The sequence below is a fragment of the Carcharhinus amblyrhynchos genome, chromosome 1 (assembly GCF_965287045.1).
Source record: "Carcharhinus amblyrhynchos chromosome 1, sCarAmb.v2.hapA, whole genome shotgun sequence".
NCBI lineage: Eukaryota > Metazoa > Chordata > Chondrichthyes > Carcharhiniformes > Carcharhinidae > Carcharhinus > Carcharhinus amblyrhynchos.
Genome location: NC_137324.1, coordinates 69,834,515 through 69,861,513, shown reverse-complemented (window position 1 = coordinate 69,861,513; position 26,999 = coordinate 69,834,515). Strand labels below are relative to the sequence as shown.

The window sequence follows — 26,999 nt, the reverse complement described above, 5'->3', positions numbered from 1 at the left end:
CAGATCCTGTTACAATCGGCCTCTCCCAATTCAGAACCTTTATTTCTGGTCCACCTCTATAACTGCGTTAAATCTTACTGAGTTATGGTCACTATCACCAAAATGCTCCCTCACTGACACTTGTACCACCTGCCTGACTTCATTCCTTAATATTAGATCCAGTACTGCCCTCTCTGTTGTAGGACTTACTACACGCTGACTCAATAAAATTTCTCTGATCCACTTTCAGAATGCTGCCCCCTTTAAATCTTTCACACTTTGCCTATCCCAATTAATACTGAGGCAATTTAAATCTCCTGTTATTGTTACCCTATTGTTCTTACACTCCTCTGAGATTTGCCTGCACATCTGCTCTTCTATCTTTCCCTGATTGTTTGAGAGTCTATAGTAAACTCCCAGAAATGTGATTGTCCCTTTTTTGTTTTTAAGTTCCATCCACTTGACCTCAATTTAATAAGGGTCCGATAAGATATTATCCGTCCTCACTGCAGTAATTGACTCCTTGATCAATATTGCTACAGCACCTCTTTAACACCCTCCCCGCCTCCGTCTACCCCATCTCACCTGAATATTCTATATCCCAGAATACTGAGCTGCCCCTCCAGCCCCTCCTCAACCCTATCTTTGCACTAGCAATAATATCATAATTTCGTATGTTAATCAGTGCTCTCAGTTCATCTGTCTTACTTGTAAGACTCTTTGCATTAAAGTAAATACCATCCAGCCTTGCCATGTTCCCCTGTGCCTATTTTTGCTCTGTCTCCCAGACTGACACCGTTTCTCTTGTGTATTTGGCTGTGTATCACCCTCGACTGCAGTTCCACTCCGTAACCCATCCCCTTGCCAAATGAGAGATTATCTTACTGAAACATATAAGATCCTGAAGGAACTTGTGAGGATGGGTGCTGAGAGGATACTTTCCCTGTGTGGGGCAGAATAGATTGAGAGGACACAGTTTAAATATAAGGGTGTCCCATTTAAAAAGGAGACCAGGAGAAATCTTTTCCCTTTGAGGGTAATGAGTATGTGGAATCTCTTCTCCAGAGAATGGTGGAGGCAGAGTTATTTAATATAAGAACATAAGAAATAGGAGCAGGAGTAGGCCATCTAGCCCTTCGAGCCTGCCCCGCCATTCAATAAGATCATGGCTGATCTGAAGTGGATCAGTTCCACTTTCCCGCTTTCTCCCCATAACCTTTAATTCCCTTGTCTATCAAAAACCTATCTACCTGTGACTTAAATATATTTAGCGAGGTAGCCTCCACCACTTCAACAGGCAGAGAATTCCAGAGGTTCACCACCCTTTGAGTGAAGAAGTTCCTCCTCAACTCCGATCTAAATTGCCCCCCTCCCTTACCTTGAGGCTGTGCCCTCTAGTCCTACTGTCCTTTCTGAGTGGGAAGAATCTCTCTACCTCTACCCTATCCATCCCCTTCATTATCTTATACGTCTCTATAAGATTCCCCCCTCATCCTTCTAAACTCCAACGAGTACAGACCCAGTCTATTTAGTCTCTCTTCATAGTCCAACCCCCTCATCTCCCCCTGATCTCTCATCTAATGCTGAGTTAGATAGATTCTTGATTCACAGCGGAGTAAAAGGTGTAACTGGTAGGAAGGAAAGTGGAGTTGAGGCCGCAATCAGATCAGTTATGATTGAATGGTGCAGCAGGCTCGATGAGACAAATGGCTTATTCCTGCTCCTAATTCATATGTAAATATGTTTATATCGTTGGCATCCTCTCAGATGCTTAGACTCTGAGCTCTGAATTCCCTTCCATAATCCACCCTGCCTCTCTACCTCCCCTTCTTTCTCAAAACCTACCTGCTGGGTCAAGATTTTAGCCACACATTCTAATATTTTTCTATATAGATCATTGTCAAATTTTACTAACTCGCACTCTGGAGAAGCATCTTGGAATGTTTGACTCTGTTAAAGGCACTAAATAATTGCAATTGCTTGTTGTTTTGAATAATGCATCAGGTTCTACAGTGAGAATCACATGCAGGAATCAGCCCTGCAGTCTATGTGGCACAGGGATGTTCTGCTCAGATACTCCAATAACTTGCTTACCTGGAGCTAATTCATATTAAGGAAAAGATAGTCGAGCTAGGAGAAGTGGACAGGAAGGGACCAGGTGGTGGCCATTCATGTGGCAGAAAGCATCCATGGAGAAATAATATACAGGCCTTAAAATCACATAAGGATTTCTTCGGGAACATGCAGCAGGAATACAAAGTTTGTATTTGTATTGTACAAATATTCTTTGGTATATTCTGGTATGCAGAAGAAGGATGACCAAGGAATTTGAAGCTGTAAGAAAATGGTGTCAACCTGGTGAGAAAATAATGTTACTTTTATAAGTAACAGAATAATTCTGGGGCATTGAGGACTAGTACAAGAACTTGTACCTAAATAAAGCAGGAATATGAGACTTCCAGGAGAGACAGCTAGTGGGAATAATTTAAACCAGATAGGCAGCGGGGGAGGGCAGAGAGGAAATTAGATCCCAGACAAGACGGATCACCGGGTAGAAGGTAGTCAATACTCACGTATGGGCACACAGGCTTAGAGACAAACAGGAGCCAGATTCCAGGCAAGGCAGACACAGGGCCAAGAAAGGAAGCAAATCTATAATTAAAATATATATACATGATACTAGAAGCTTTGGGGATGAGATGCTGGAACTGGAGACTGTTGTAGCAGTAAGGAACACAATGTGATAAGAATATCAGAAACATGGTTGACCCTAGAGGATTGTAATGAATACAGCATACATGAGTATAGTGTCAGAAAAAAGTAGCAGACAGGAAAGGGGGTAGTGCAGCCCCATATGTCAGAGATACACGGGAGGTTAATGAAGTTCATCCTCTGGGAGTTGAAAAGTTACAGAATGAATTTCTCTAGTTGGATATCTTCAATGTGAAAGACAAAACATGTTAGATTACTAGGTTAGAAAAAGATGGAAGACAGCTTATTCTATAAGTTATATGGAAAGTTATTTTACTGGGTGATTTCAGTAATTTGGAAACACCCAAGCATTTTGGCATCTGTGTTACATGATTGCTTCTTGACCAAGTGTGTGCAGAAAGCTACGAGAGGCAGTGTACATTGTGACTTTGTAATGATATGGTAATTAACTATTACAGCAAATGGAGTCTGTGGCATCATTAGGGGATTGTGATCACACCAGTACCACATTCATTGTGATCTGAGATCTAGAAACACAAAGGGCAGGGCACAAGGTTTTTAATAATAAAATGGCTACTTCAAAAACAATGAGGAAACTGCTTGTGCAAGTTGATTGACAGGGCTTGTTCCATAACATTTCAGCAGATAAGTGGAATATACATACTGCTGAACACGCAGGCGAAATGCATGCCTAAGGTCAGCAAGCTTAGACTAAACAAGCATGACCCTAAATCAGAAGCAAAATAAAGAGGAAGGGCAACCTGTATAAATAATACACAGAGGAAAGAACTGACTGGAATGAATGGAGGAACTTGGAGAAAAATGTTAACAAGGTGGTCAGAGGGGTAAGAGAGAGACATGGAGGAAAACATAGCTGCAGACTGTAACATAACATTAAGATTTGTTTTAATATTTCAACAATAAGAGGGCAGTCAGAGAATTGGCAAGCACTCTAAAAGAAGCAAATGGGACTGAAATAAAGGCTGTCAGTACAGTTGATTCTTCCAGGTCTTCACAAGGGAAGACACGAGCAAAATGCCTCCCTGAATAACTTAAATAGAATGAAATACTTTAAGGTAATTGGAATGCAAGCTCCAACAAACGAAATCAGCTCAAAACAAATGAGGCCCAGTGATATTATTTATCCCAATGTGATAAGAAAGTTTTGAATTATTAATGTACTCACCAGAGAGTTGAATACTGAGGAGGTACTAGGCGATTGGAAGCAATAATATGGTGCCATGTTTAAAAATGGCTGCAAAGCAGATGCAGGAAACTAACTGGAGTGGTCTTACATCAATACCAAGCAAACTAGTGAAATTCATTATCAGGAGTAAACTTACAGATCATCTGTATGATAATAACCTAAAAAAAAGCATAGATTTATAAGAACATAAGATATAGGAGCAGAATTAGGCCATTCAGCCCTTTGGACCTGCTCTGCCATTCAGTCATGGCTGATATGATTTTCATTTCCATTCACCTGCCTTCACCCCATAACCCTTGATCCCATTTTAAAGACACTCAATGACTTGGCCTCCACAGTCCTCTGTGGCAATGAGTTCCGCGGATTCACCATTCTCTGGCTGAAGAAACTCCTCCTCATCTCAGTTTTAAAGTAGCGTCCCTTCACTCTGAGGTTGTGCCCTCAAGTTCTAGTATCTCCCACTAGTGGAAACGTCCTCTCCAAGTCCACTCTATCTAAGCCTCTCAGTATTCTTAAGTTTCAATTAGGACCTCCTCATTCTTCTAAACTGTTATTGAGTATAGGCCCAGCCTCCTTAACCACTGTTCATATGACAAATCCTTCATATCTGGGATCATTCTTGTGAAACTCCTCTGAACCCCTTCCAAGGCCAGCACATTCTTCTTTAGGTATGAGGCCCAAAACTACTCACAATATTTCAAATGGGGTCTGACCAGTGCCTTATACAGCCTCAGCAGTACGTCTCTGCTCTTGTATTCTAGCCCTCCAGAAATGAATGCTAACATTGAATTTGCCTTCCTAATTGCCAGTTGAACCTGCATGTTAACCATAAGACAGTCCTGAATAGAACTCCCATGTCCTTTGTGCCTCAGAGGTCCAAAGTCATAGACCATTTAGAAAATAGTCTATGCCTCTATTCTTCCCACCAAAGTGCATAACCTTACACTTTCCCATATTGTATTCCATCTGCCACTTCTTTGCCCACTTTCCGAACCTGTCCAAGTCATTCTGCAGCCTCCCCACTTCCTCATCACTACCTGTCCCTCTACATAATCTTTGTATCACCCGCAAATTTAGCAACCATGCCCTCGGTTCCATCTTCCAGATCATTAATGTATATAGTGAAAAGTTATGATCCCAACACTAACTCTTGTGACCACTAATCACCAATAGCCATCCTGAAAAGGTCCCCCTTATCTCCACTCTCTGCCTTCTGTTTGTTAGCCAATCTTCTATCCATGCCAGGACCTTGCCTCTAACACCATTGGCTCTTAGCTTATTTAGCAGCCTCCTGTAAGGCACCTTGTCAAAGGCTTTCTGGAAGTCCAAATAAAGCACATTGACTGGCTTTCCATTGTCTAACTTCTTTGTTACCTCCTCAAAGAATTCTAATAGATTTGTCAGACATTGACAAAGCCCATGCTCATTCAGCCCTATTTTACTATGCATTTCCCAGTACTCCACAATTTCATCCTTAATAATGGACTCCAAGATCTTACCCACGACAGAGATCTGGCTAACTGGCCTGTAATTTCCCATCTTCTGCCTCCCTCTCTTCTTAAACAGGGATCTTATATCAGCCTTTTTCCAGTTCTCTGGGATCTTCCCTGACTCCAGTGATTCCTGAAATTTCAGCACCAATGCCGCCACAATCTCAACAGATATCTCCTTCAGAAACTTGGAGTGTAGTCCATTCAGTCTGGGTGATTTATCCATCTGCAGACTTTTCAGCTTCCCCAGCACTTTCCTCAGTGATGGCCACTACATTTACCTCCGCCCCCCGCAATTCTGTTGAAGTTCTGGCATGCTACTAGTGTCTTCCACTGTGAAGAAGACTGATACAAAGTACCCAATCAGTTCCCCTGCTATTTCTTTGTGCCTCATTAGTCCTTCTCGAGCCTCATTTTTCAGTGGTCCAATGTCCATTCTTGCCTCTCTCTTACCTTTTATATATCTAAAAACACTCTTGCAATTTTCTTTTATATTACTAATTAACTTACCCTCATAATTCATATTTTCATATTTCAGAAGAAGAAACTTTTTCTTGACAGACTTTTCAAAAATTGGCTGTGGGAAGGCCTTTGCTTTAGTTACCCAAGAGTTCTTGCATAACTGTTGCCCCAGTTCTTGAAGAGGTGAAATGGCACTAGTTCCTTCTGCCATCATAAATGGCATCACTAGCCAGCACATTTATGTAGGCTCATATGGTGGGATTCTCTGATCTTGTTCATGGCTGCCCTGCTGCAAGTGAGAATGGGGAGTTTGACATTTCAGCCAAAACTCCATTCACTTTCAGTGGCACAGCAGATTCCCAGTCCTGAACAAGTTCAGATGTTTGTGGCAATGAAATATTGCTTAGATTGAATTTTCATACAAATGTTTCAAGATTTTAATTGTGTGATTGCAATAAGAGTAGTTTTAACATTTATTTTTCAGATTCAAAGTGACGTTAGGAATTGGGGACATATAAAAATGCAGAGTTCTACAGAAAGAGCAGAGGAGTAGGCCACTTTGAACAGCTCTTTTGAAAAGGTGGCCCTGTTTTGATGAAGTGAATGGGCCCCAGTGCTGTATTACCCTAAGCTTATCTTCTTTGATTTGCAGATGGTTTATTGGAGATTGGTCGGAATGCAGCAAAACGTGCGATGGTGGAATGCGTCTACGAACTGTACTGTGCATTAGGAAAATCGGTCCCTCTGAGGAAGAAACCCTTGATGACAGCCATTGCCTAACACACAGGCCCATTGAGAAAGAACCCTGTAACAACCAGTCCTGCCCACCACAGTGGGTCGCACTGGATTGGTCAGAGGTACAGACAACAGAATACTACCTTACTTTTTTATTTCTGTTTATTTTGCCCAAACATGTCGCGATTTTACTACATTTATTTCAATTACAAGTAAAATCTCCTGTTAGCTTAAGAAAAAGGCAAAGAAGAAGTATCATTTTAGCATTATTGCTGAGTAATGAGTCTCACATGTGCTCATGTTAGACCCTGAACATTCTCTGCAGGGTGTCTGGTGAAAAGACAATTTATGAGTGAACTTGCTATGGATAAAAAACTTACTGCCATCTGATACTCTGCATCAATTATCAAAACATTTAGGAGTCTGTTTTCATGACTTGAAAGATGTAATAGTATTTACAGATTTTTAGAATGCAATTCTTACATGTGTGTTTTCCTTTGCACATGCCAAATATTTACAAAAATTGATTCTAAGGAAGTTTGAACATAGAACACTACAGCACAAACAGGCCCTTCGGCCCACGAGTTGCGCCGATCATATCAACACCTACCAATCTATAGACCTATCTATAACCCCCAATCCCATTAAACCCCATATACTCATCCAGAAGTCTTTTAAAAGACCCCAGCGAGTTCGCCTCCACCACCACTGACGGCAGCCGATTCCATTCACTCACCACCCTCTGAGTGAAAAACTTACCCCTAACATCACTTCTGTACTTTCCTCCCTGCACCTTAAATCTGTGTCCTCTCGCAGCGACCATTTCAACCTGGGGAAATAGCGTCTGAGAATCCACCCTATCCATTCCTCTCAACATTTTATAAACTTTGAGATATTGTCTGAACATTATCTTCTTTATGTGTTTATTGAGATGCGGGATACTGGTTGTAAAATAAAACTTTTCACTTGGGCGCGAACAGTTGGCTCAATCTTCAGGTTAGCAAGACAGTACCAATGGAGTGATGTGAATTGGCCACTTCTGTCAGGAAATATTGACTAATATAACAGAGATAATAAGCTCATTTCAACGTATGGGTACTGAATTTCCTCAGCCTGTCTAGGCCACTGATGGCATTGTTGGGAAAGACTAGGGATCGCTGCGGTGGTAAGGCATTAATGTGAGCAGAAATTGGGGGCGAGTTCAGGTCTCTGCCCTATTTTCTGTGTCTGGGGTTTCAAAAGACAGGGTAGGCGGGGAAGGACAGTTGTTTCATTTCCCACCTTTCAGGTAGCATCCACAAAAAAAACCAAATGGGATTAATATGACAATTCCATATATTGGAATACCAGGATTGGTGACCTTGCTGTACCATGTGCCCACATGAAGGCAGTGGCAGTGCGGCTTGCCAAAGCAGAAATGTCAGGGTTCCTTACATTGTCTGACCACGAAGGCCAAGCTACTGGCTGAGTTTTTGGGCTGACCAACATTGCAATTTCCTGTCCTCCCACCTAGCAGGTGCCCTACTTGTATTTATAATAACGTAGCTGCCCCCGCTGTAGGTCAGACTTCTCAAATTCTGGTGTACAACAGGTCCCATTTCACTCTCGGTGTGGGCATGAAATAGGGACCACGATTTTCAGCTCCACCAAGTACTGTGCACTTTTCAAAAAATGTTATGTTTTTAAACTCAAGTAACTGAACCCAACAGAGGCCATTTGTCATATCTTCCAGCCAGCCACATTAGTGGCCTCTACATTCATACAGATGTTCAGGTGAATTTCTGCATGTTTGAACAATGCTGAGATCTGTACTGTGTTTTACTTTTGTGATCACTGGTGATTAGTTCTGTTTTTAAGAAATTAGAAGAAAAAACAAATTAGTATGGAAGCCTTCCTTGTAGTTAAATAATTTTTAAAGTATTTTCCTACAATGCAATAGTGACATTTAGTTCAGCAGTTAGTGTACGAGGTTAGTTCCCTTTAGGTCCCATCATGTTTGTATATTGTTCAACCTATCAGGTTGACACATGTTGTAGATTTGGCCATGAGTTGTTAGAAAGGATATCAACATTTTGTTTCAAGTTATCTTACTATAGTTTCTGTAGTTGCAAGCAGCATTGATATAAAATGAGCAGCCAGTTGTGTCTACATCAAGGGCATTAGTAGCAGTAGAACAGATCAAAAAGTTACTTCTAATAATTGTGTTCACCTGTGATGAATTTGTCATTGTGACATTAGACATTGTGGGGGAATAGTATTTTGCATTCTGTTTTTTGCCCCGATTGACCTGAAGGCATTTGCTAATATTGGGGTATTGTTTTACAGGAACTCCTTCTCTAGTTTCTTGCTCAAGTAATCATTTTTTATGTATCAAGATTGTGAATGTAGCTCTTTGACTATGAACCAAAAAAGCTGAACTTCATCCCATCACCACCTGACATCCACGTGCATAGGGTGGAATTTTACAGCCCTGTGGCAATGGGCATAACATGTGGCAAACCCTTCTAAAATTCCACTGACTTTAGCAGGACTGTAAAATCCAACCAACATCAAATTCTGCCTATGTATTCATTAGATAGTGCAGTAATCCCAGACAATTTTCCATCGTTAGCTAAGGATCAATGGGAACAACTGTAATCATCTTAGTGCAATTCCAGTTGACATTAGTTAACTTAGACAAAACAAAGGGTGGGATTTTCTGGAACCCCAGTGACATGTTTTGTCGTGATGGGTGCGGCTACCATTGGCCAGCGGCGGGATCTTCCAAACTGCCACTGTCAACAGGGTTTCCCGTTGTTCACACCTTGCACCACTGGGGACCAATGATGTGGAGATACTGGCGTTGGACTGGGATAAACACGATAAGAAGTCTCACAACACCAGTTTAAAGTCCAACAGGTTTATTTGGTAGCAAATGCCACAAGCTTTCGGAGCATTGCTTCTTCATCAGGTAAGTGGGAGTCCTGTCCACAAACAGGGCATATAAAGACACAAACTCAATTTACAGAATAATGTTTGGAATGCGAGTTTTTACAGGTAATCAAGTCTTAAAGATACAAACAGTGTGAGTAGAGAGACCGTTAAGCACGGGTTAAAGAGGTGTGCATTGCCTCCAGACAGGATAGTTAGTGGGACTTTGCAAGTCCAGGCAAGTCCTGGGGTTAAAGATGGTGTGACATGAACCCAAGATACTGGTTGAGGCCGTCCTCATCTATGTGGAACTTTGCTCAGCGACTCTGTGCTGTCATGTGTCGTGAAGGCCGCTTTGGAGAACGCTTACCCAAAGATCAGAGGCCGAATGCCTGTGACCGTTGAAGTGTTCCCCAACAAGGGGAGAACAGTCTTGCCTGGTGATTATCGACCATGCAGACACTACGACAACGGTTGAATGAACACTGCTCAACAATCACCAGGCAAGAGTGTTCTCTTCCTATTGGGGAACACTTCAGCGGTCATGGGCATTCGGCCTCTGATCTTCAGGTGAGTGTTCTCCAAGGCGGCCTTCGCGACACATGACAGCACAGAGTCGCTGAGCAGAGACTGATAGTCAAGTTCCACATACATGAGGATGGCCTCAACCGGGATCTTGGGTTCATGTCACACTATCTGTAACCCTCACAACTTGCCTGGACTTGCAAAATCTCACTAACTGTCCTGTCTGGAGTCAATACACATCTCTTTAACCTGTGCTTAACCCTCTCTCCACTCCCATTGTCTGTACCTTTAAGACTTAATTAGCTGTAAAGAATCACATTCCAACCATTGAGTTTGTGTCTTTATATGCCCTGTTTGTGAACAGAACTCCCACCCACCTGACGAAGGAGCAGCGCTCCGAAAGCTAGTGGCATTTGCTACCAAATAAACCTGTTGGATTTCAACCTGGTGTTGTGAGACTTCTTACCACTGGGGAACCCACAGCAGAGAGTCACCATTGGTGGGACCGAAAGACCCTGCCGGCAGAAACAGCCATAAATCAAACCAAAGAATCAAACTTGGCAACTTTCTGATCTCTTTAGTTCTTTATCAAGCATTTTTCCCTCGTTTCTTACAACACCAATATTTATCTCAGCTAGTAGATGATAGTGATGATTGCAAAACCAAATTTGGTCACTTGTGTAGCAGCCAGTGTTGGCATTTCACAACTCACGAGACCACAGCCATTGCATAAATATTTGTGTCAAACATAATGTGTGAACATAAATGAAGATTTTTTTCAATTTTTTTAAGAGCTACATTAATTTACTGTCAGACTGCATGTAGAGTGTTGACGTCATTTCCTTCTGGAGAGCAAACATTCCCACTCCTGGCACATTGGCAAAGTCTAATAGGCTTCAAACAGTTTGAAAACCATCACTTTGAAAGACTAATTCCTCCCTCTTTTGCAGTGTACTCCAAAATGTGGCCCAGGATTTAAGCATCGAATTGTTTTGTGTAAGAGCAGTGACCTGAGCAAGACTTTCCCACCCTCCCATTGTTCAAATGAAAGCAAGCCTCCAGTCCGGATTCGCTGCAGCCTAGGGCGCTGCCCACCACCTCGTTGGGTCACAGGAGAATGGGGCCAGGTAACTTGGCACTCTTTCAAATTTGTGCTGTTTTCATCTCTCTCTCTATATATATATATGATTTTTAGTGTACAAACTAACGTGGCTGCACTTGATGCAAGGAAACTATATGAATGGGTCTGAACTATATTCATTCCACAGAAGGAGGAAATCTAGCCTGTTGAGTCCATTCTGGCATTCTGTAGAGAAGACCAATCAGTTCCATTTCTCCAATTTGTCCCTGTGGTTGTGCAAATTTATTTTCCTCAAGAGCTCACTCAATTTCCTTTGAAAAGCCTTGATTATCTCCACTTCCTTGCTCATGGGCAATGAGTTCAAGGTCATTGCTGCTCTGTAACAAAGTTCTTGCTCACATTCCCCCCTCAGTCTCAGGATTGCCTGCCCACAATCTTGAATCTGAGTTTCCTAGTCCTTGTACCAGCTAATGGGACCATCTTTTCATTCTTATTTTGCCTAAACCTGAGAAAATCTTGGACACCTCTGTCAGATCCTCCCTCAGACTCATTTGCTCCAAGGAGACCAACCCCAGCTTCACCAATCTAACCTTGCAATTTAAATCCCTCATCCCTGAAACTAGACTGATATATTTCTCCTCTGCATCCTCTCAAGTACCCTCATGTCCTTCCTGAAGTGTAATAATGGGAGCTGTATGCAATATTCTAGTTGTGGCCTAACCAGATTTTATAAAGGTTCAGCATAACTTCCTTTCTTTTGTGCTCAATGCCTCTATTATGAAGCACATGATAGCTTATGCTTTGCTGGTTACTCTCTCAATGGGCTGGATTGTCTTAGGAGTTCTTTAAAAATAGCAACTGGGACCCAATTCCAGGATTCCTGACTCCATTCCTAGGGTTTCGGATTTTCAGAAATGACTTTTAAGGGTGTGGCCTGGTCCAGGTCAAACACCTGCATCCTGCATTCCTAACATGGCCAACTCCATATTTGGGCAGCATTTTCAATGAGTGTGGTTCACAGAGGTGTCGTGAACCATATTCTGCATGATGGGATTCTTTAGAAGGTAAGTTCACAAGGTTCTCTTCTTGTCCTCCTTCATGCCAATTTATAGTCCAAACAAGCCCGATGGCCACTTGTGCACCCAATACAAAACTGTGTACATACACTCACCACTCCTCCTCCCAATGATATCTCTTGCTCACATGTCAAGCTGTGGCACTTCCATGAGCCCACTGTACACTATATAGAACCAATGAACTCGACAGAGACAATATGATTGTGTATAAAAAGCTTTAAAAATATAATTCCTGCATAATTTTCAGGTGTTTTAATTTTGGGCTCTCATTTTTATATTCATTAATATTCTTTCTTTGTTCATATCAATCAAAATCATGAGTATTGAGCCTTGGAACTAAATTGGAGATAGTTAATTTGAATATGGTAACATCCAGTAGGTGATAAGTACTTTAATTATAAACAACTGATCTATTTAAACTATTCTGTAAAGGTATGATAGTTGAATTAATCATCGTATAGTTACCCATCCCCTGAAGCAATGTGCTTTTAGTAGAGGTATTTGATGAAGGATGTCTAGAGTGAAAATTGTTGCAGATTGTTATCAACTACAGACTGATTGCTTGATTTACTGAAATACTTTAAAGCCATCTCCAGGATTCGGAATGTGAAGCAGATTTGGGGCATGAGAGAATTACCATTTACTATTTACACAGAATAACAGGGCTGGATTTCTGACCTCACTCGCAGCCAGATTCTCTCTTCCTGCTGCAGTGAATGGAGATTTGTCTGACCGTCAAATTCTCCATCCTTGCTGGCGGCAACGGTGGGTGTGAACAGTTGGAGAATTCCAGCAACAGAATCTGTCGCATAGAAACAGACCATTTACTCGAAATAGTCTGTTATTATTTCTATTCTAATTACCTTTTGTCACCATGTCTGATATTGCTCTATTCCCTTCTCACTTATGTATGCATCAAGTTTCCACTTAAATGCAGCATGCTATCTACCCCAGCCACTCCATGTGGCAATGAATTCCACAATCTGAATACTCTATGTAATGTTCACATAAGAACATAAGAAATAGGAGCAGGAGTAGGCCATCTAGCCCCTCGAGCCTGCCCCGCCATTCAATAAGATCATGGATGATCTGTCGTGGCTCAGTTCCACATTCCCGCCCTCTCCCCATAACCCTTAATCCCCTTGCCTATCAAAAACCTATCAACCAGCGTCTTAAAAATATTGAGCGAGGCAGCCTCCACCACTTCAACAGGCAGAGAATTCCAGAGATTCACCACCCTTTGAGTGAAGAAGTTCATCCTCAGCTCCGTTCTAAACTGCCCCCCCCCTTTATCTTGAGGCTGTGCCCTCTAGTCCTACTCTCCTTTCTGAGCGGGAAGAGTCTTTCCACCTCTATCCTATCCATCCCATTCATCATCTTATATGTCTCAATGAGATCTCCCCTCATTCTTCTAAACTCTAACGAGTACAAGCCTAGTTTATTCAGCCTCTCCTCATAGCTCAACCCCCTCAACTCCGGTATCAGCCTAGTAAACCTCCTCTGCACTCCCTCCAGGGCCAAAATATCCTTGCGCAGGTGCGGCGCCCAAAACTGCACACAGTACTCCAGCTGCGGCCTCACCAATGCCCTATACAGCTGCAGCAAGACCTCCCTACTTTTATATTCAATCCCCCTCGCTATGAAGGCCAGCATCCCATTCGCCTTCCTGACCACCTGCTGCACCTGCAAGCTGGGTTTTTGCGACTCATGCACAAGGACCCCGAGGTCCCTCTGCACCGTCGCCTGCTGCAGTTTTTCGCCACGTAAGTAATAGTCCTTCCTACCATTATTCCTACCAAAGTGGACAACCTCACATTTGCCAACATTAAATTCCATTTGCCAGTTCCTGGCCCATTCGCCCAGCTTATCTAGATCCTTCTGCAGACTCTCCACACCCTCCGCACAATTTGCCGTTCCACCAATCTTGGTGTCATCAGCAAATTTCAACACCATACACTCGGTTCCCTCCTCCAAAGCATCTATATAAATGGTAAATAGCTGAGGCCCCAGCACCGACCCCTGGGGCACCCCACTAGTCACCAACCGCCAATCCGAATAGCACCCATTGACCCCCACTCTCTGCCTCCTATTTGACAGCCAATCCTCAATCCACGCTAAATCCTCAATCCTCTATCCACATTCTTTATTGAATTCATTTTCACCCACAGGCAGTGGAGCTGCTTCAAAATGTTTACCCTGGTTTTAAATAAGACTTTAATCAGTTTATCTTTGATGATTCAACTGAAGCATGTGAGGCTTTTATTAATGATGTGTGTGTAATGCTTATAGCTCAAGGAGTGATGACAATAGTTCCAAACCAATATCCATTTACATGTTTACACTTAATTCAAAAAACGTTTTCCACGAAGGAGCTGGTGTTCTTATGTTAATGTGACTTTCTCTCACTTTAGTTCATTCTGGTCTTCTGTAATTTTAGTTGGTGGTCAGTTACAGATTGAAGTTCTTTTCCCATTGCTGCTGTAACAATTTTGCTCTAATTCCCTCTACCCAGCACTGCCAAAAATTCACCGTTGCTAATTTTATGGGGTGTGAAATTAATTTTTTTGGACTCATCAATGTAAGTGATATTTCCTTACTCATCATTTCTCTGCCCAAAGGCAGGAGTTTGGTGATTATTTGTTACAAAAGGGGATGAGGAGGCAGGCCCCAAGATTGCTTTAGCTGAATGAGGATCAAACCCTGCAGTGTTGACATTAATCTGATCCAGCTAGTTATTGAGTATACATCAAGAAATATGTGTCTGAGAAACCCTACCCTAAAGCAACATGGTAAATTTTTCCCCTTCTCACAACAGCCATTCCTAAATGTGATTATTTGGTGCCAAGTGTATCCATAAAATCCTTACATGTAGAGAGAGGCCACTTGGCCCATCAACCTGCACCAAATCTCCAAAAGAGTCTCCCCTGAACCCTGCACGACCTATCCCCATAACCCAGTCTTTGGATAGTACGAATCAATTTATCATTGGCCAATCTACCTAACCCTCACATCTTTGGACTGTGGGAGGAAGCCGGAACACCCGGAGGAAACCCACGCAGACGAGAAGAATATGCAAACTCCACAGACACCCAAGGCCGGAATCAAACATGGGTTCCTGCTGCTGTGAGGAACCAATGTGCCACTGTGCCATCCCTATCTTTTATGGGCAATTTTGTACTGTGAACCTGTGCCTATTAGGAATATAGAATGGCCAGATAAAAATGCATTTCCGCAACAGCAGGAACTTGAAATGGAATGCCACCCTGCAGAACAAGTTCCAGGAATTAAGTCTGTCAATTTTGCCCAATCCTTTTCATTTGTTTCCATTGATACTAAGGAATGGTTATGATTGTTTAATGGATAAGCAACTTAGAGATTGTTTAGTTCAATTTCTAGCAAAATTAAATTCAATCATTAGTGAAACAGTTGGATTTTTTTAAATAATGGTCATCATTAAACTTTTAATTCCAAATTTTTTTTAATTGAATTTAAATTTGGCCATCTGCTGTGGTGGGATTTGAATCTGGGTCCCTAGGTCTTGCGCTGGGTCTATGGATTACTAGTTCTAGTGACAATTACCACTACACCACTGCCACGGTCTGACTTTAATGGAGGGAACCTGCTGACCTTTCTGTTCTGGTCTTCATGTTTCTACACCCACACTGGGAGGTTGATTCTTAATGCCCTAAGGGCAACTGACAATGGATAAGAAACGTTATCTTGCCAGCATTGCCCGCATCCCTAAAACAACATTTTAAAACTCTATCTTTTGACTTGCTCATTATTATTTAATTGATGTCAGCTGGTCCTAAATTACAATCCAGGACAGCACATTTCAACATGGGTCAGTGTTCTGTATCATACTTCAAAACCCAGACTGAGGAACAAGACTGAAACTGTCTGACCACAATCCTAAAACCAACACTAAGGAGTCTACATCCTCAAACCAGAGACCACATTTGAAATGCAACCTACACTGACATTTTGATAGATTGCCTTTTATTACATTTAAGGAATCCAAGCCAAGCTGAATTTATTGGTCAGAAAATGCTACAGTCTCATATGGATGAGTTTGGTACACACAAACTAAACACTATTCTCTTATAAATTTGCGATAGTAAGAGGAAACACTCCAGTGTGTCATTGATGTATATTATGAAACCTTTTTTAAGAGTATGCAAATTTATGGACTAATCATAGAAATATATGATTAAGCAAAGTAGCATATATTTATCGTTGATATGCAACATTAGTATGAATAACTTGTGGGGCTTGGGGGAATTTTAAGACTAAAGACCACACAAAGTATTGCAGATCCATCCATTTTCCATTAAAGTGCCTTTTAGAATGTTAACTTTGAAAAAAGACTTATAAAGGCAGCATGAAAAATGCGTAGGTTAGATGGATTGGTCATGCTCAATTGCCCCTTAGTGTCGGGAGATTAGGAGGGTAAATACATGGGGTTATGGGGATAGGGCCCAGGTGGGAATGTTGTTGGTGCAGGATCCATGGTCCAAATGGCCTCAGTCTGCACTGTAGGGATTCAGTGATTCTGTGAAGGTCACAGGAAACACAATACTGGAGCAGCCTAAAGGGTAGGCTGCACTAGGTCAGGCTAAAACATGGTCAGCCAAGGGCCAGGCTACACCGTGGCCGGTTGAAGGTTAACCTATGACAAGGCAGGATGAGTATTGGGCTACTCTGGGACAGGCCGAGGGTCAAGCTACACCAGGCAGCTGAGGGTTGGCTCTACATGGCAGGTCAATGTACACCAGAGACAACTTACACATCAGAACTAGGAGCAGGAGTAAGCCATTTGGCCCCTCAGGTCTACTCAGCCATTCAATAAGATCGTGGCTGATCTTTTCATGGATTCTGCTCTACTTACCTGCCTGCTCACCATAACCCTTAGTTCCTTTACTGTTCAAAAATATATCTATCTTTGGCTTAAAAACATCCAGGTAGCCTCAACTGCTTCACTGGGCTGGGAATTCCACAGATTCACAACCCTTTGGATGAAAAGTTCCTCCTCAACTCAGTTTAAATCTGCTTGTCCCTCATTTGAGGCCACCTGCCAATGGAAACAGCCTCCCTGGTTCTATCTTATCTATTCCCTTCATAATTTTATATGTTTCAATAAGATCCCCCCTCATCCTTCTAAATTCCAATGAGTATAGCCCCAGCCTACTCAATCTCTCCTCATAAACCAACCCTTTCAATTCTGGAATCAACCCATTGAGGGCTGGTTCAGTGTCTGCCATTTCCTGAACCACCTCTAGCCAAAGGATGTGGAACCCATCAGTATTACTCAAATGACTGACACCATAAATTCAGCTGAATCAGCGGCACATCCTTTCAGCCAACAGAATTTCCACCTTGGCAAACCTCAGCTGCTATACAGTCAACGCTTTCAATAAAGCTATCAAAAAGAAAACAAAGCTTTAGCCCTTTGCAAGATTAAAGTCAAAACACAATTTAAACTGAACATGTTTTCATTATCTGCTTGCAGTCTATGAATTGTAGGTATTCAACATGCATTTTTGTTCCTTATTTATTGCAGTGTTCTGCGCAGTGTGGGCTTGGCCAGCAGATGAGGACAGTCCAGTGTCTCTCATATACGGGTCAACCATCTAGTGAATGTCCTGAAACCCTTCGACCACCCTCAATGCAACAGTGTGAGAGCAAATGTGATGCTACTCCCATCGCCAATGCAGAAGGTTAGTACAAAAAAATACACAAGTGGATTAAATGCCACTTCAGGAAATACTTTCAGGATCCCATCAGTTTGAATTGTTTCAGGTGTTTTTTTGTGCACAAGATTTCTGGTAAGAGACGTAGAACTTTCTAAATTGCTCCAGTGTGGTGTGTTGCTCGCTGGTTCAAATGCATGGATGTGCTTGTTGTGCCAGCAACGTTTCTGCCAACTGAAAACATTGGCATTTGAAAATATTGGCTTTTAAAAGGAGACAAATTTGTGGATCATGCTTATGTAGAATTTTGTAAAGGAACAGCAGATTTATGTCAATTGACGTAGGCTTTCTGTTCCAAATGTCAAGTGGGAAAAATTAGATTCTTCTACTGGTGAAGGTCACTCCTTTGAAGTATTTAATTCATTGACACTTACTTTGACACAAGCCATTTTGATAGTTAATTACAAAATATTCCCAGATTTTAGCAACTTAGATTATGGAAAATAAAGAACCAAACAGCCTAGACACATTTTTTTATTAAAAAAAACAACCTGAACAATTGCTTTGTCCTTATTTTGAACTATTTGCACAGCCTTTTTCTTCAGCACTCCATGTTTAATTACAGATATGTGCTTCATTTTGGAGCAGTTTGGGCAGTTGCAAACAGTCAAAATAAGTTTCCTACAATAAATCACTTTTAAAAAAATCATTTTTGGAGGAAGTGTCTGTATGTTTTCTCAGCTGATGACAGAAGTGAGGCTGCATTTAGCAAAGCAATTTCAAACAGTTGTGAAAGTTTATACCAATGACAGACATGCTGTTGAACTCAGCATCTGTTTGGGTTCTTGAGTTATGCTTTTTGAATTACGGTATTTGTTTGAAGCCAGATTTTGAAGCATTGCTTCTGTTAAGTGTACTGTTACGTTTGGTGTTGAGACTATATTGTAATACAAACACCAACAGTCCAGCCTGAACTGCAATGTATGAAATACAGTTCTGTTCCATTTCTTTTAAGGTATGTGTGTGGCTACAGGATCCAGACAGTGCAAGGTCACCTGAAAATTGAACCAAAATTCCATTTTAATCATTTTTCATGCAGTTTCAAATTTCCTTGTAGTTTATGTAGTGTGTTCATGTACCTCTCACAGTAGCTGCCAATACTTCATCATTTGCTGTTTATTGTTTTGAGCGTAACATATACCCTTGGCATATTCCACATCTGTAAATCAAGAGGTGGATATTCTTTACGATTCATTGATTCCAGACTAAGTATCCTTCAAGTAATTGTTAGGCAAATTCCATAAAGTTCCACACACGGTTCTTGTGCATTTTACAAAGTAAATGATAAAAAATAAACCATGAATGTAGCTTATCGAAAGTAAAAATTGGAAAATCTTGAAATAAAAAAATTCAACAGTGTAGTGACTATCTGGAAGAGAAAGAAATATTAATGTTTTGAATGGGACCATTTATCAAAATGAAAAGCTTTACTTTGTCCCAAAGAAGTTAATTTTGACATTGGTCTGAATTTTACGCTCTCCCATCAGTAGGTTTTTAGGTGGGGAGAGCTTGAAATTGCAGAAACAGGATTCCCTTCTGGATTCCCAACTGCCCAGCTGGCCCGACCATACAGTGATTTTACACTGGGGCAGGCAAAGCCTCAGATGGGAAGCCCACAATTGCCTCAATTGAGGTCCTAAGTGGCCAATTAATAGTTGCTTCCACCTTGCCTCAATTTTTAGGCTGACAGGAACATTGAATTTCTATGAGAAATGGCTGGCAAGAATCAAAGTTAGATCTCAGGTGGTGGTGGTGGGGGGAGGGGGGTGGTAGCAGGTGTGCCTCCACCAGAAACCCCTTTTGATTTGAGGTCCAGTGACTGGTGACCTCTGACCCTCTCTATACCCCACCCCTGGCCTCTCCCGCAAGATCCCCATCATCCCCCTTGAAATCCTAGGCCTTCCTTACCTTCCCTGCCCTGGGACCCTTTACATTTGTCCTCTGGCTCTGGCATTTAGGCTCAGGAAGTTCTGTGCAGATCCTCTTCTGTCCACAGCAGCACTGTTTTATTGACCAGCTCTACAAGACAGAAGTCCTACCTGCAACTAAACGATGCTTATTAGAGTGTATATTGGCTGTGGAACAGTTTATGGGGAAGTTTTCCTCACCGACTCTTTGGACGGTGGAAGGTGAACCATGAACATCTGAAAAACTCAAACCATTGTCTGATCGCTTATATTGTATTCATCCCAGTGCTGAAATTGAAATTGGAATCTGTTTTAAAGGGAGTCAATTTAATATGGTTGGACAAAGAAAAATATGTCAAAAATACGTATTTCACTGTTTTTGGAAACTGTACGAATTGCCTTCAGCATGTGACCAACCACCAGTTCTCAAATTATACGGTAAATTCCACTGAGGATCTGCACTGAATGGCAGTTGGTTCATAAAATCAGAGCTAGAACATTTCCAATCTCTGCTTCCTTAAAGTGGGCTCCTCACAATGAGCACAGGATTGGGATAGTTATCCAGCTTTGTGCATGATAGGATATGAAAATGCAATGTATTTTTTTTTGAATAGATTATAAATTAGAAATAAAAGGAACGGAACAAATACCACAACAGTTGATCAAAGATTTGTCTCATCCATCTGGAGGATGAATAAGATGCTTCTAGTGGAGGCATGTTCATCTTGGAAGTGAATCCTGTCAATTTTGTTGTCTTACTCAGTATTGTCAATCCTTTTGCTTCATAGAATGCAAAGATGTGAACAAAGTGGCTTACTGCCCACTGGTGCTGAAGTTCAAGTTCTGCAGCAGAGCGTACTTTAGACAGATGTGCTGTAAGACCTGCCAAGGACATTGACCCGAAACAAGCCTCGTTAATTCTATCATGGAAGACGTGCCTGCCCTGATTTCACACAATGGAATGGGATTTGATGTCCCCACAAAGTCTTTACCCTGTGGAAAATGTAACCACTGGTCAGCTTCAGCTGACAATAATTTGCTGTTATCTTAACTTCTGTGAAGTGGGATTTAAAAAAAAACAAAGGTGCTGGACACAGAGAGGAGGAGATGCCAGTTCTCAGTTTTCTGCTAAGCAACATGAAAAACACTCAGCTGTAAAGAACATGCATGGTCACTTGAACAAATTGAATAGTTGGTTCATCTCCAGGGACCAGAAGGTTAACGTAATATATATTGGACCTAAATAAGAGAGCGAACAGTTTGTATATGTTCAAAAGCTGATAAAGCAGAAAACATTAATTATCTGAGCTTGCCTAGCTGTATAAAAACTCCGAAAGATACATGTTTTCGATACACTTCAAAAACGTTACAATTATTTATCTCACGTAACAGTGACCAAAAAAGTTTTATAGTATCAACTGATAAGTTATTTAAAAAAAAGAACCAAAAATGGAACACATTTATTCTGTATGTGGTGCTAAATTTCCAGTGCTTTCTGCTGAAATTTTATTTTCAAGGATAAATGGTTTTTTTTAGAAAAATTATGCATCTGCCCTGGAATCCTAAATCATGAGAATTAATCCATTCTGTAAATGAAAGTGAAGCAAATCATTAGTCCTGTGGCGATACAGGAGAGCATCAAAATCAATGACGCTTCTTACTGCCAGCCAGAATTCAAAATTAAGGCGTGTTGACAAAATAATTTTACCATGATTTTATGTTCAGTAGAATTTTTTAATACAACAACAAAAAAGGGAAACACTGGTGTTTCTGCTGAAGCCATTATAAAGTAAGGGGTGGCAGAGATCATGAACTCGAGCACTGCTCTGCCAGCGTAAATGATGCCTGGAGCTCGAATTCAACCACTTTCACCACCTTTGTTTATGCTACTGGTTTTGGAGTGGCCTCGACCACACAGGCATCCAGTTTCTTAAATCAGGCTCCATTCAAGCAGTTTTGCTCAAGACCACCATGCTAGGCGTAATGCAAAGACAGACTATCCACTTTGAAACGAGTCACACCTTTCAGCAAAGCTTGTAATAAAAGGAAAGGAAATAAATGCTCCAGATACTTCTCTATTTCGAAAGGGGAAACACCTGTTTCAGAATCATTTCTGTGCTGCTAAACAGATAAATGCAGCCAAAGAGTATTTGCAAAAGAGAAAATATAAGCGGTGTTAGAATATGTAGGTAGCACTACTCTCACTAGGAATATGAAGCAATACATTATGTTTAGATTTGACAGTGTATTGCTACCTTAATTATATTTAAATGTGAAACCACATAGTATTTGTACACTAAAGCTTAAAAAACCCAGACATGATTCCAAAGCCCAATGCTAGCAGAGTAAATGGCCTAACTTGATTAAGGACTTGATATTGAGGTAATAAAAGAGGATACGTGTTCATATAACTATAGTACTTGAAAACTTGCAATTTGCAGCAGGTACTTTATGAATGTGCATTTGTGTTGGACTGTGCCTCTTTTGTCTAGTGCAATGAACCTATCTTAAGTGAGAATATTTGTAAATCATTGTGTACAAAAACCATTAACATGCAAAACAGGGCACTTTTCATCAGTTAGGTGAGATTCTGTAGATTTTGAATGAAACAAATGTTTGGTAGAGTACATTTATTTTCATTTCAAAAGAATTATTTTAAAGTAATTTTCATGAAAAATGTGATTTTTTTAAATAGAACTAACCAGCTAACTATACATCACAAAAATAAATAAACAAGGATGTGATTTGTCACACAAAAATGTACAAATTGACAATTTTCTGGTATGGCAGTCTGCACGGGAAATTGTCACGTCGCACATTTGGTTTGAAGTCATAGCTATGAAAAAAATCCTTTCTGATGTAAATACAGACCAACAAGGTTTTTTTTTGACAATCTGTATATGATGTTTTGCTGCACACTTGGCCATGAAAATCCTGTCTGTCATCTACTACCTCTTGACAGTTTTCTTAAACAGCTTTCCTCCACAACTGGCCATCAAACACCTATCACTAGGCTTGCTTAGCAAACTAGTTCCAAACATTGGACGTCTTTCTAAATGAAACTAGTCAGTCTATCTTGGTGCTGTCTTACCTTGAGAGGTCTAATTATCAAAAAGGGAATGCTGTTGCTATGACAATCCCAAGAATGGGGCCCTCATACTAGTGCTTTAATACTCCAGGGCATGAGTGCGTTTATCAATAACTGTTACAACAAGGAACTTTATTTAAAGAATTCTTCTTTACCTCAGATTAGATATTTACATTGCAAAGATTTGTTTCCACAGGCGTATTTTTGTTCTGTGGTACTGGTGCTATATAAGCAGGGAGTTGAATGTATATCTACATATAGAACAGCACTGAGAGTGGAATGAAAGCAACTCCCTCAACCAATATTGGATTGCATTATTAAAGGGAACAGAATGCAAAATGTACCTGAACTAATAAACTGAGAGGAAAAAAAAACTGAGAAAAAGAACTTCAAACTGGGACTCAATGTGGAACTGAAATTGGACCAGAAAGTTAGAGAAATGTGTTCAAATAGCACAGTGCATTGCTGCTGCTACTTTGTAGCCACTTTAATATAAAAGTTGGATCCTTTCTGTAGTTTTCAAACTGATATCAAAAAATAATTGTGCAAGCTGTAAAGGAGTTTGACAGGCCTGCCATTGCTGAGAAGAACAGTACATTGTAGCCAGTAGATGAAGAGCCCAAGGCACACATTGCAGTATTATCAGCATCTGGTCATAGAGACTGAGAAAGGACTTGTCCACAGGTATACCCCCAAGGTGCATACTTCATGGAGCGATACACTTAATTATGGATTCTATTAATCACTGAATGTCACATAAATATCCTTATCCAGAATGGAAACTAGCATTGTATTATTGTGATTAGTTGCTTATATTTTATATTCAGTATTAATGTGGTACACTGTTACTAAATATTTTCTTTTTTGTAAATTATATGCTAATTTATTGCAATGTTTCAAGACACTTGTTTTACATTCATTTAACTGCATATATTGAAAGGTAGTACTGAATGCAGTGAAATGATATTCCATATTTGTGACACAGATTGTTTTCTTCCCTAGGTAATTTAAAACAATAAAAATGCAGCTTCTAAACATAGAAGAGTTCCTGTCAACCTGTTGTTTATTTGGTGAATTGCATATGAACCTAGGCACCTATGAATTAAGAATGGGAGTAGGCCATTTGACTCTTCGGGCCTGCCCTGTTATTTGACATGATCATGGCTGATCTATTGTGGCCTCAACTCCACTTTCCTATCTTTGACCTACTTGTCAATCAAGGATCTATCTAACGTAGCTTTAAAAATATATGACCCTGCCTCTGGCATTGTCCGGGGAAGTGAGTTCCAGATTCACAAACCTTTGAGATAATAAAGTTCTCCTCATCTCTTAAATAGAAGACTCTTTATTTTAAAGCCGTGTCCCCTAGTTCTAGTTGCTCCCACAAGGGGAAGTTTCTTTCAGCACCCGCTCTGTCAAGCCCTGCAGGATCTTGCATGTTTCAATATGATCACTTCTCATTCTTCTAAACTCCAGTGGATACAGGCCCAACTGGTCCAACCTTTCCTCATTGGATAACCCGTCATCACAGGAACTTTTGTTTTCAAGGTAGACCAGATAGTATAGTAGATTGTAGTACCAGATGGTATAGATAGAGTAAACAGAGGTAAGCTATTTCCTATGTTAGAGACACACAGTACGAAGGGCCATGGGCTTAAGGTGAGGGGGGAGAGGTATAACACAGTTATTAGAGGGAGGTTTTTCACACAGAGGGTAGTGGGGGTATGGAATGCTCTGTCAAGTAAGGTGGTGGAGGCAGGCACGCTGGAGTTGTTTAAGAGTAACTTAGACAGGCACATGAGTGGGTTGGAGATGGGAGGATATAGGAGATTGTTTTAAATAAGGTTCATTAGCATTGGGCATCCCTGGTAATGTAAAAAGATGTGGTGTGATAATAATGTTTTTCTCTTTTAATTCACAGGTTTTGAGTCGGTCCGCCTTGTTGTCCAACGAGGGGCATACACGTGATGGGTCGTACTTGGGCTGCTCTTGAATGTTTGAGAGTGGCCTAGTGCTTCATGTCGTTAGTGTGTGCTTAAACTGGACCAGATACTGGGCAACACAACAGCTCAGTGACTATCACTGTTTGCTGTGCAGACACATGGATTTGGGCCAGTGTCTGTGGGAGTTTGCGCATTCTCCCCGTGCTTGCGTGGGTTTTCTCCGAGTGCTCCGGTTTCATCCCACACCCCAAAGATGTGCTATTAGGCTGATTGGAAATAATAAATTGTCCCTAAATTAGTTTCCCTCAATGTGGATGGCCATAAAACAATAGATAAGGGGTCATGGGTGGAGGGGGGGAACTGGTAATGTTAAAATGGTGGCGCGGGCTTGTTGGGCCAAAGGGCCTGTTTCCCAGGCTGTTTTTGTTCTTTCTTCTTTGTAGACCAAATCAGATGCATCCAAGGAGGCTGAAGGAAGTGAGAATGGAAATTGTAGGGGTATTGACTATAATTTTCCAGTCTTCTAGACTCATGGGAGATGCCAGAGGACTGGAGAATTATAAATGTTACGCCTTTATTCATGGAGTCATAAAGGTTTACAGCATGAAACAGGCCCTTCAGCCCAACTTGTCCATGCTGTCCCGTTTTTTAACTCTAGTCCCAATTGCCAGCATAATGGACATCTTACCCATTTAACTGTCTAAACGCTTTTTAAAAGACTAAATTGTACCTACCTTTCCTACTACCTCTGGCAGCTTGTTCCGGACACTCACCACTCTGAAAAAATTGCCCCTCTGGACCCTTTTGTATCTCTCCCCTCTCACCTTACGCCTATGTCCTCTTGTTTTAGACTCCCCTACCTTTAAGAAAATATATTAACTATTGAGCTGATCTATGCCCCTCATTATTTTATAGACCTCTATAAGATCACCCCTTGGCCTCCTACGCTTCAGAGAAAAAAGTCCCGGTCTATCCAGTCTCTCCTTATAACCCAAACCATCAAGTCCCAGGTAGCATCCTAATAAATCTTTTCTGCGCTCTTTCTAATTTAATAATATCATTTCTATAATAGGGTGACTAGAACTGTACACAGTATTCCAAGTGCGGCCTTACCAATGACTTGTACAACTTCAACAAGATGTCCCAACTCTTGTATTCAGTGTTCTGACCAATAAAATCAAGCATGCTGAATGCGTTCTTCACCACCCTGTCTACCACTTTCAAGGAGCTATGAACTTGTACCCCTAGATCTCTTTATTCTAAAGCTTTTCCCATGTCCTACCATTGGCTGAGTAAATCCTGTCCTGGTTTGATCAACCAAAATGCATCATCTCAGATTTATCTAAATTAAACTCCATCGGCCATTCATCAGCCCACTGGCCCAATTGATCAAGATCCTGTTGCAATCCTAGGTAACCTCCTTCACTGTCCACTATGCCACCAATCGTGGTGTCATCTGCAAACTTACTAACCATGCCTCCTATATTCTCATCCAAATTATTAATATAAATGACAAATAACAGTGAACCCAGCACTGATCCCTGAGGCACACCACTGGTCACAGGCTTCCAGTTTGAAAAACAATCCTCTACAATCACTCTCTGTCTTCTGTCATCAAGCCAATTTTGTACCAATTGGCTACCTCATCCTGCATCCTGTGAGATTTAACCTTATACAACAACCTACCATATGGTATCTTGTTAAAGGCCTTGCTAAAGTTCATGTAGATTACATCAACTGCGCTGACCTCATCTACCTTCTTAATTACCCCTTCTTAAAACTCAGTCAGATTTGTGAAACATGATTTTCCACTCACAAAGCCATGATGACTGTCCCTAATCAGTCCTGGCATCTCTAAATGCCTGTAGATCCTGTTTCTCAAAATACCTTCTCACAATATATCCACTACAGATGTAAGGCTCACTGGCCAAGCTTTTCCCTGAAGCTCTTTTTAAACAAAGGCACAACTTTCATTACGCTCCAATCTTTAGGCGCCTTACCTGTGACTATCGATGATTCAAATATCTCTGCTAGGGGACCCACAATTTCCTCCCTAGCCTCCCACAGTGTCCTGGGATACACTTCATCAACTCCCAGGGATTTATCTACCTTGATGCCCTTTAAGATTTCCACA

At 41.1% G+C, this 26,999-nt stretch overlaps 1 protein-coding gene across 3 annotated transcripts in view; it reads left to right on the top strand.

Moving 5' to 3' along the window:
- The window catches only part of adamts6 (ADAM metallopeptidase with thrombospondin type 1 motif, 6), a 286,378-nt gene extending 262,435 nt beyond the window's left edge, over positions 1–23,943 (top strand). For all 3 annotated transcript variants that reach the window (XM_080186565.1, XM_080186557.1, XM_080186560.1), the window contains exons 22-25: positions 6,503–6,707; positions 10,971–11,147; positions 17,738–17,894; positions 20,623–23,943. In XM_080186565.1, the coding sequence (XP_080042691.1) occupies positions 6,503–6,707; positions 10,971–11,147; positions 17,738–17,894; positions 20,623–20,732 (649 nt within the window). In that variant the 3' untranslated portion in view covers positions 20,733–23,943. The remainder of the gene's footprint in view (positions 1–6,502; positions 6,708–10,970; positions 11,148–17,737; positions 17,895–20,622) is intronic.
- Positions 23,944–26,999: the final 3,056 nt, after the last annotated feature.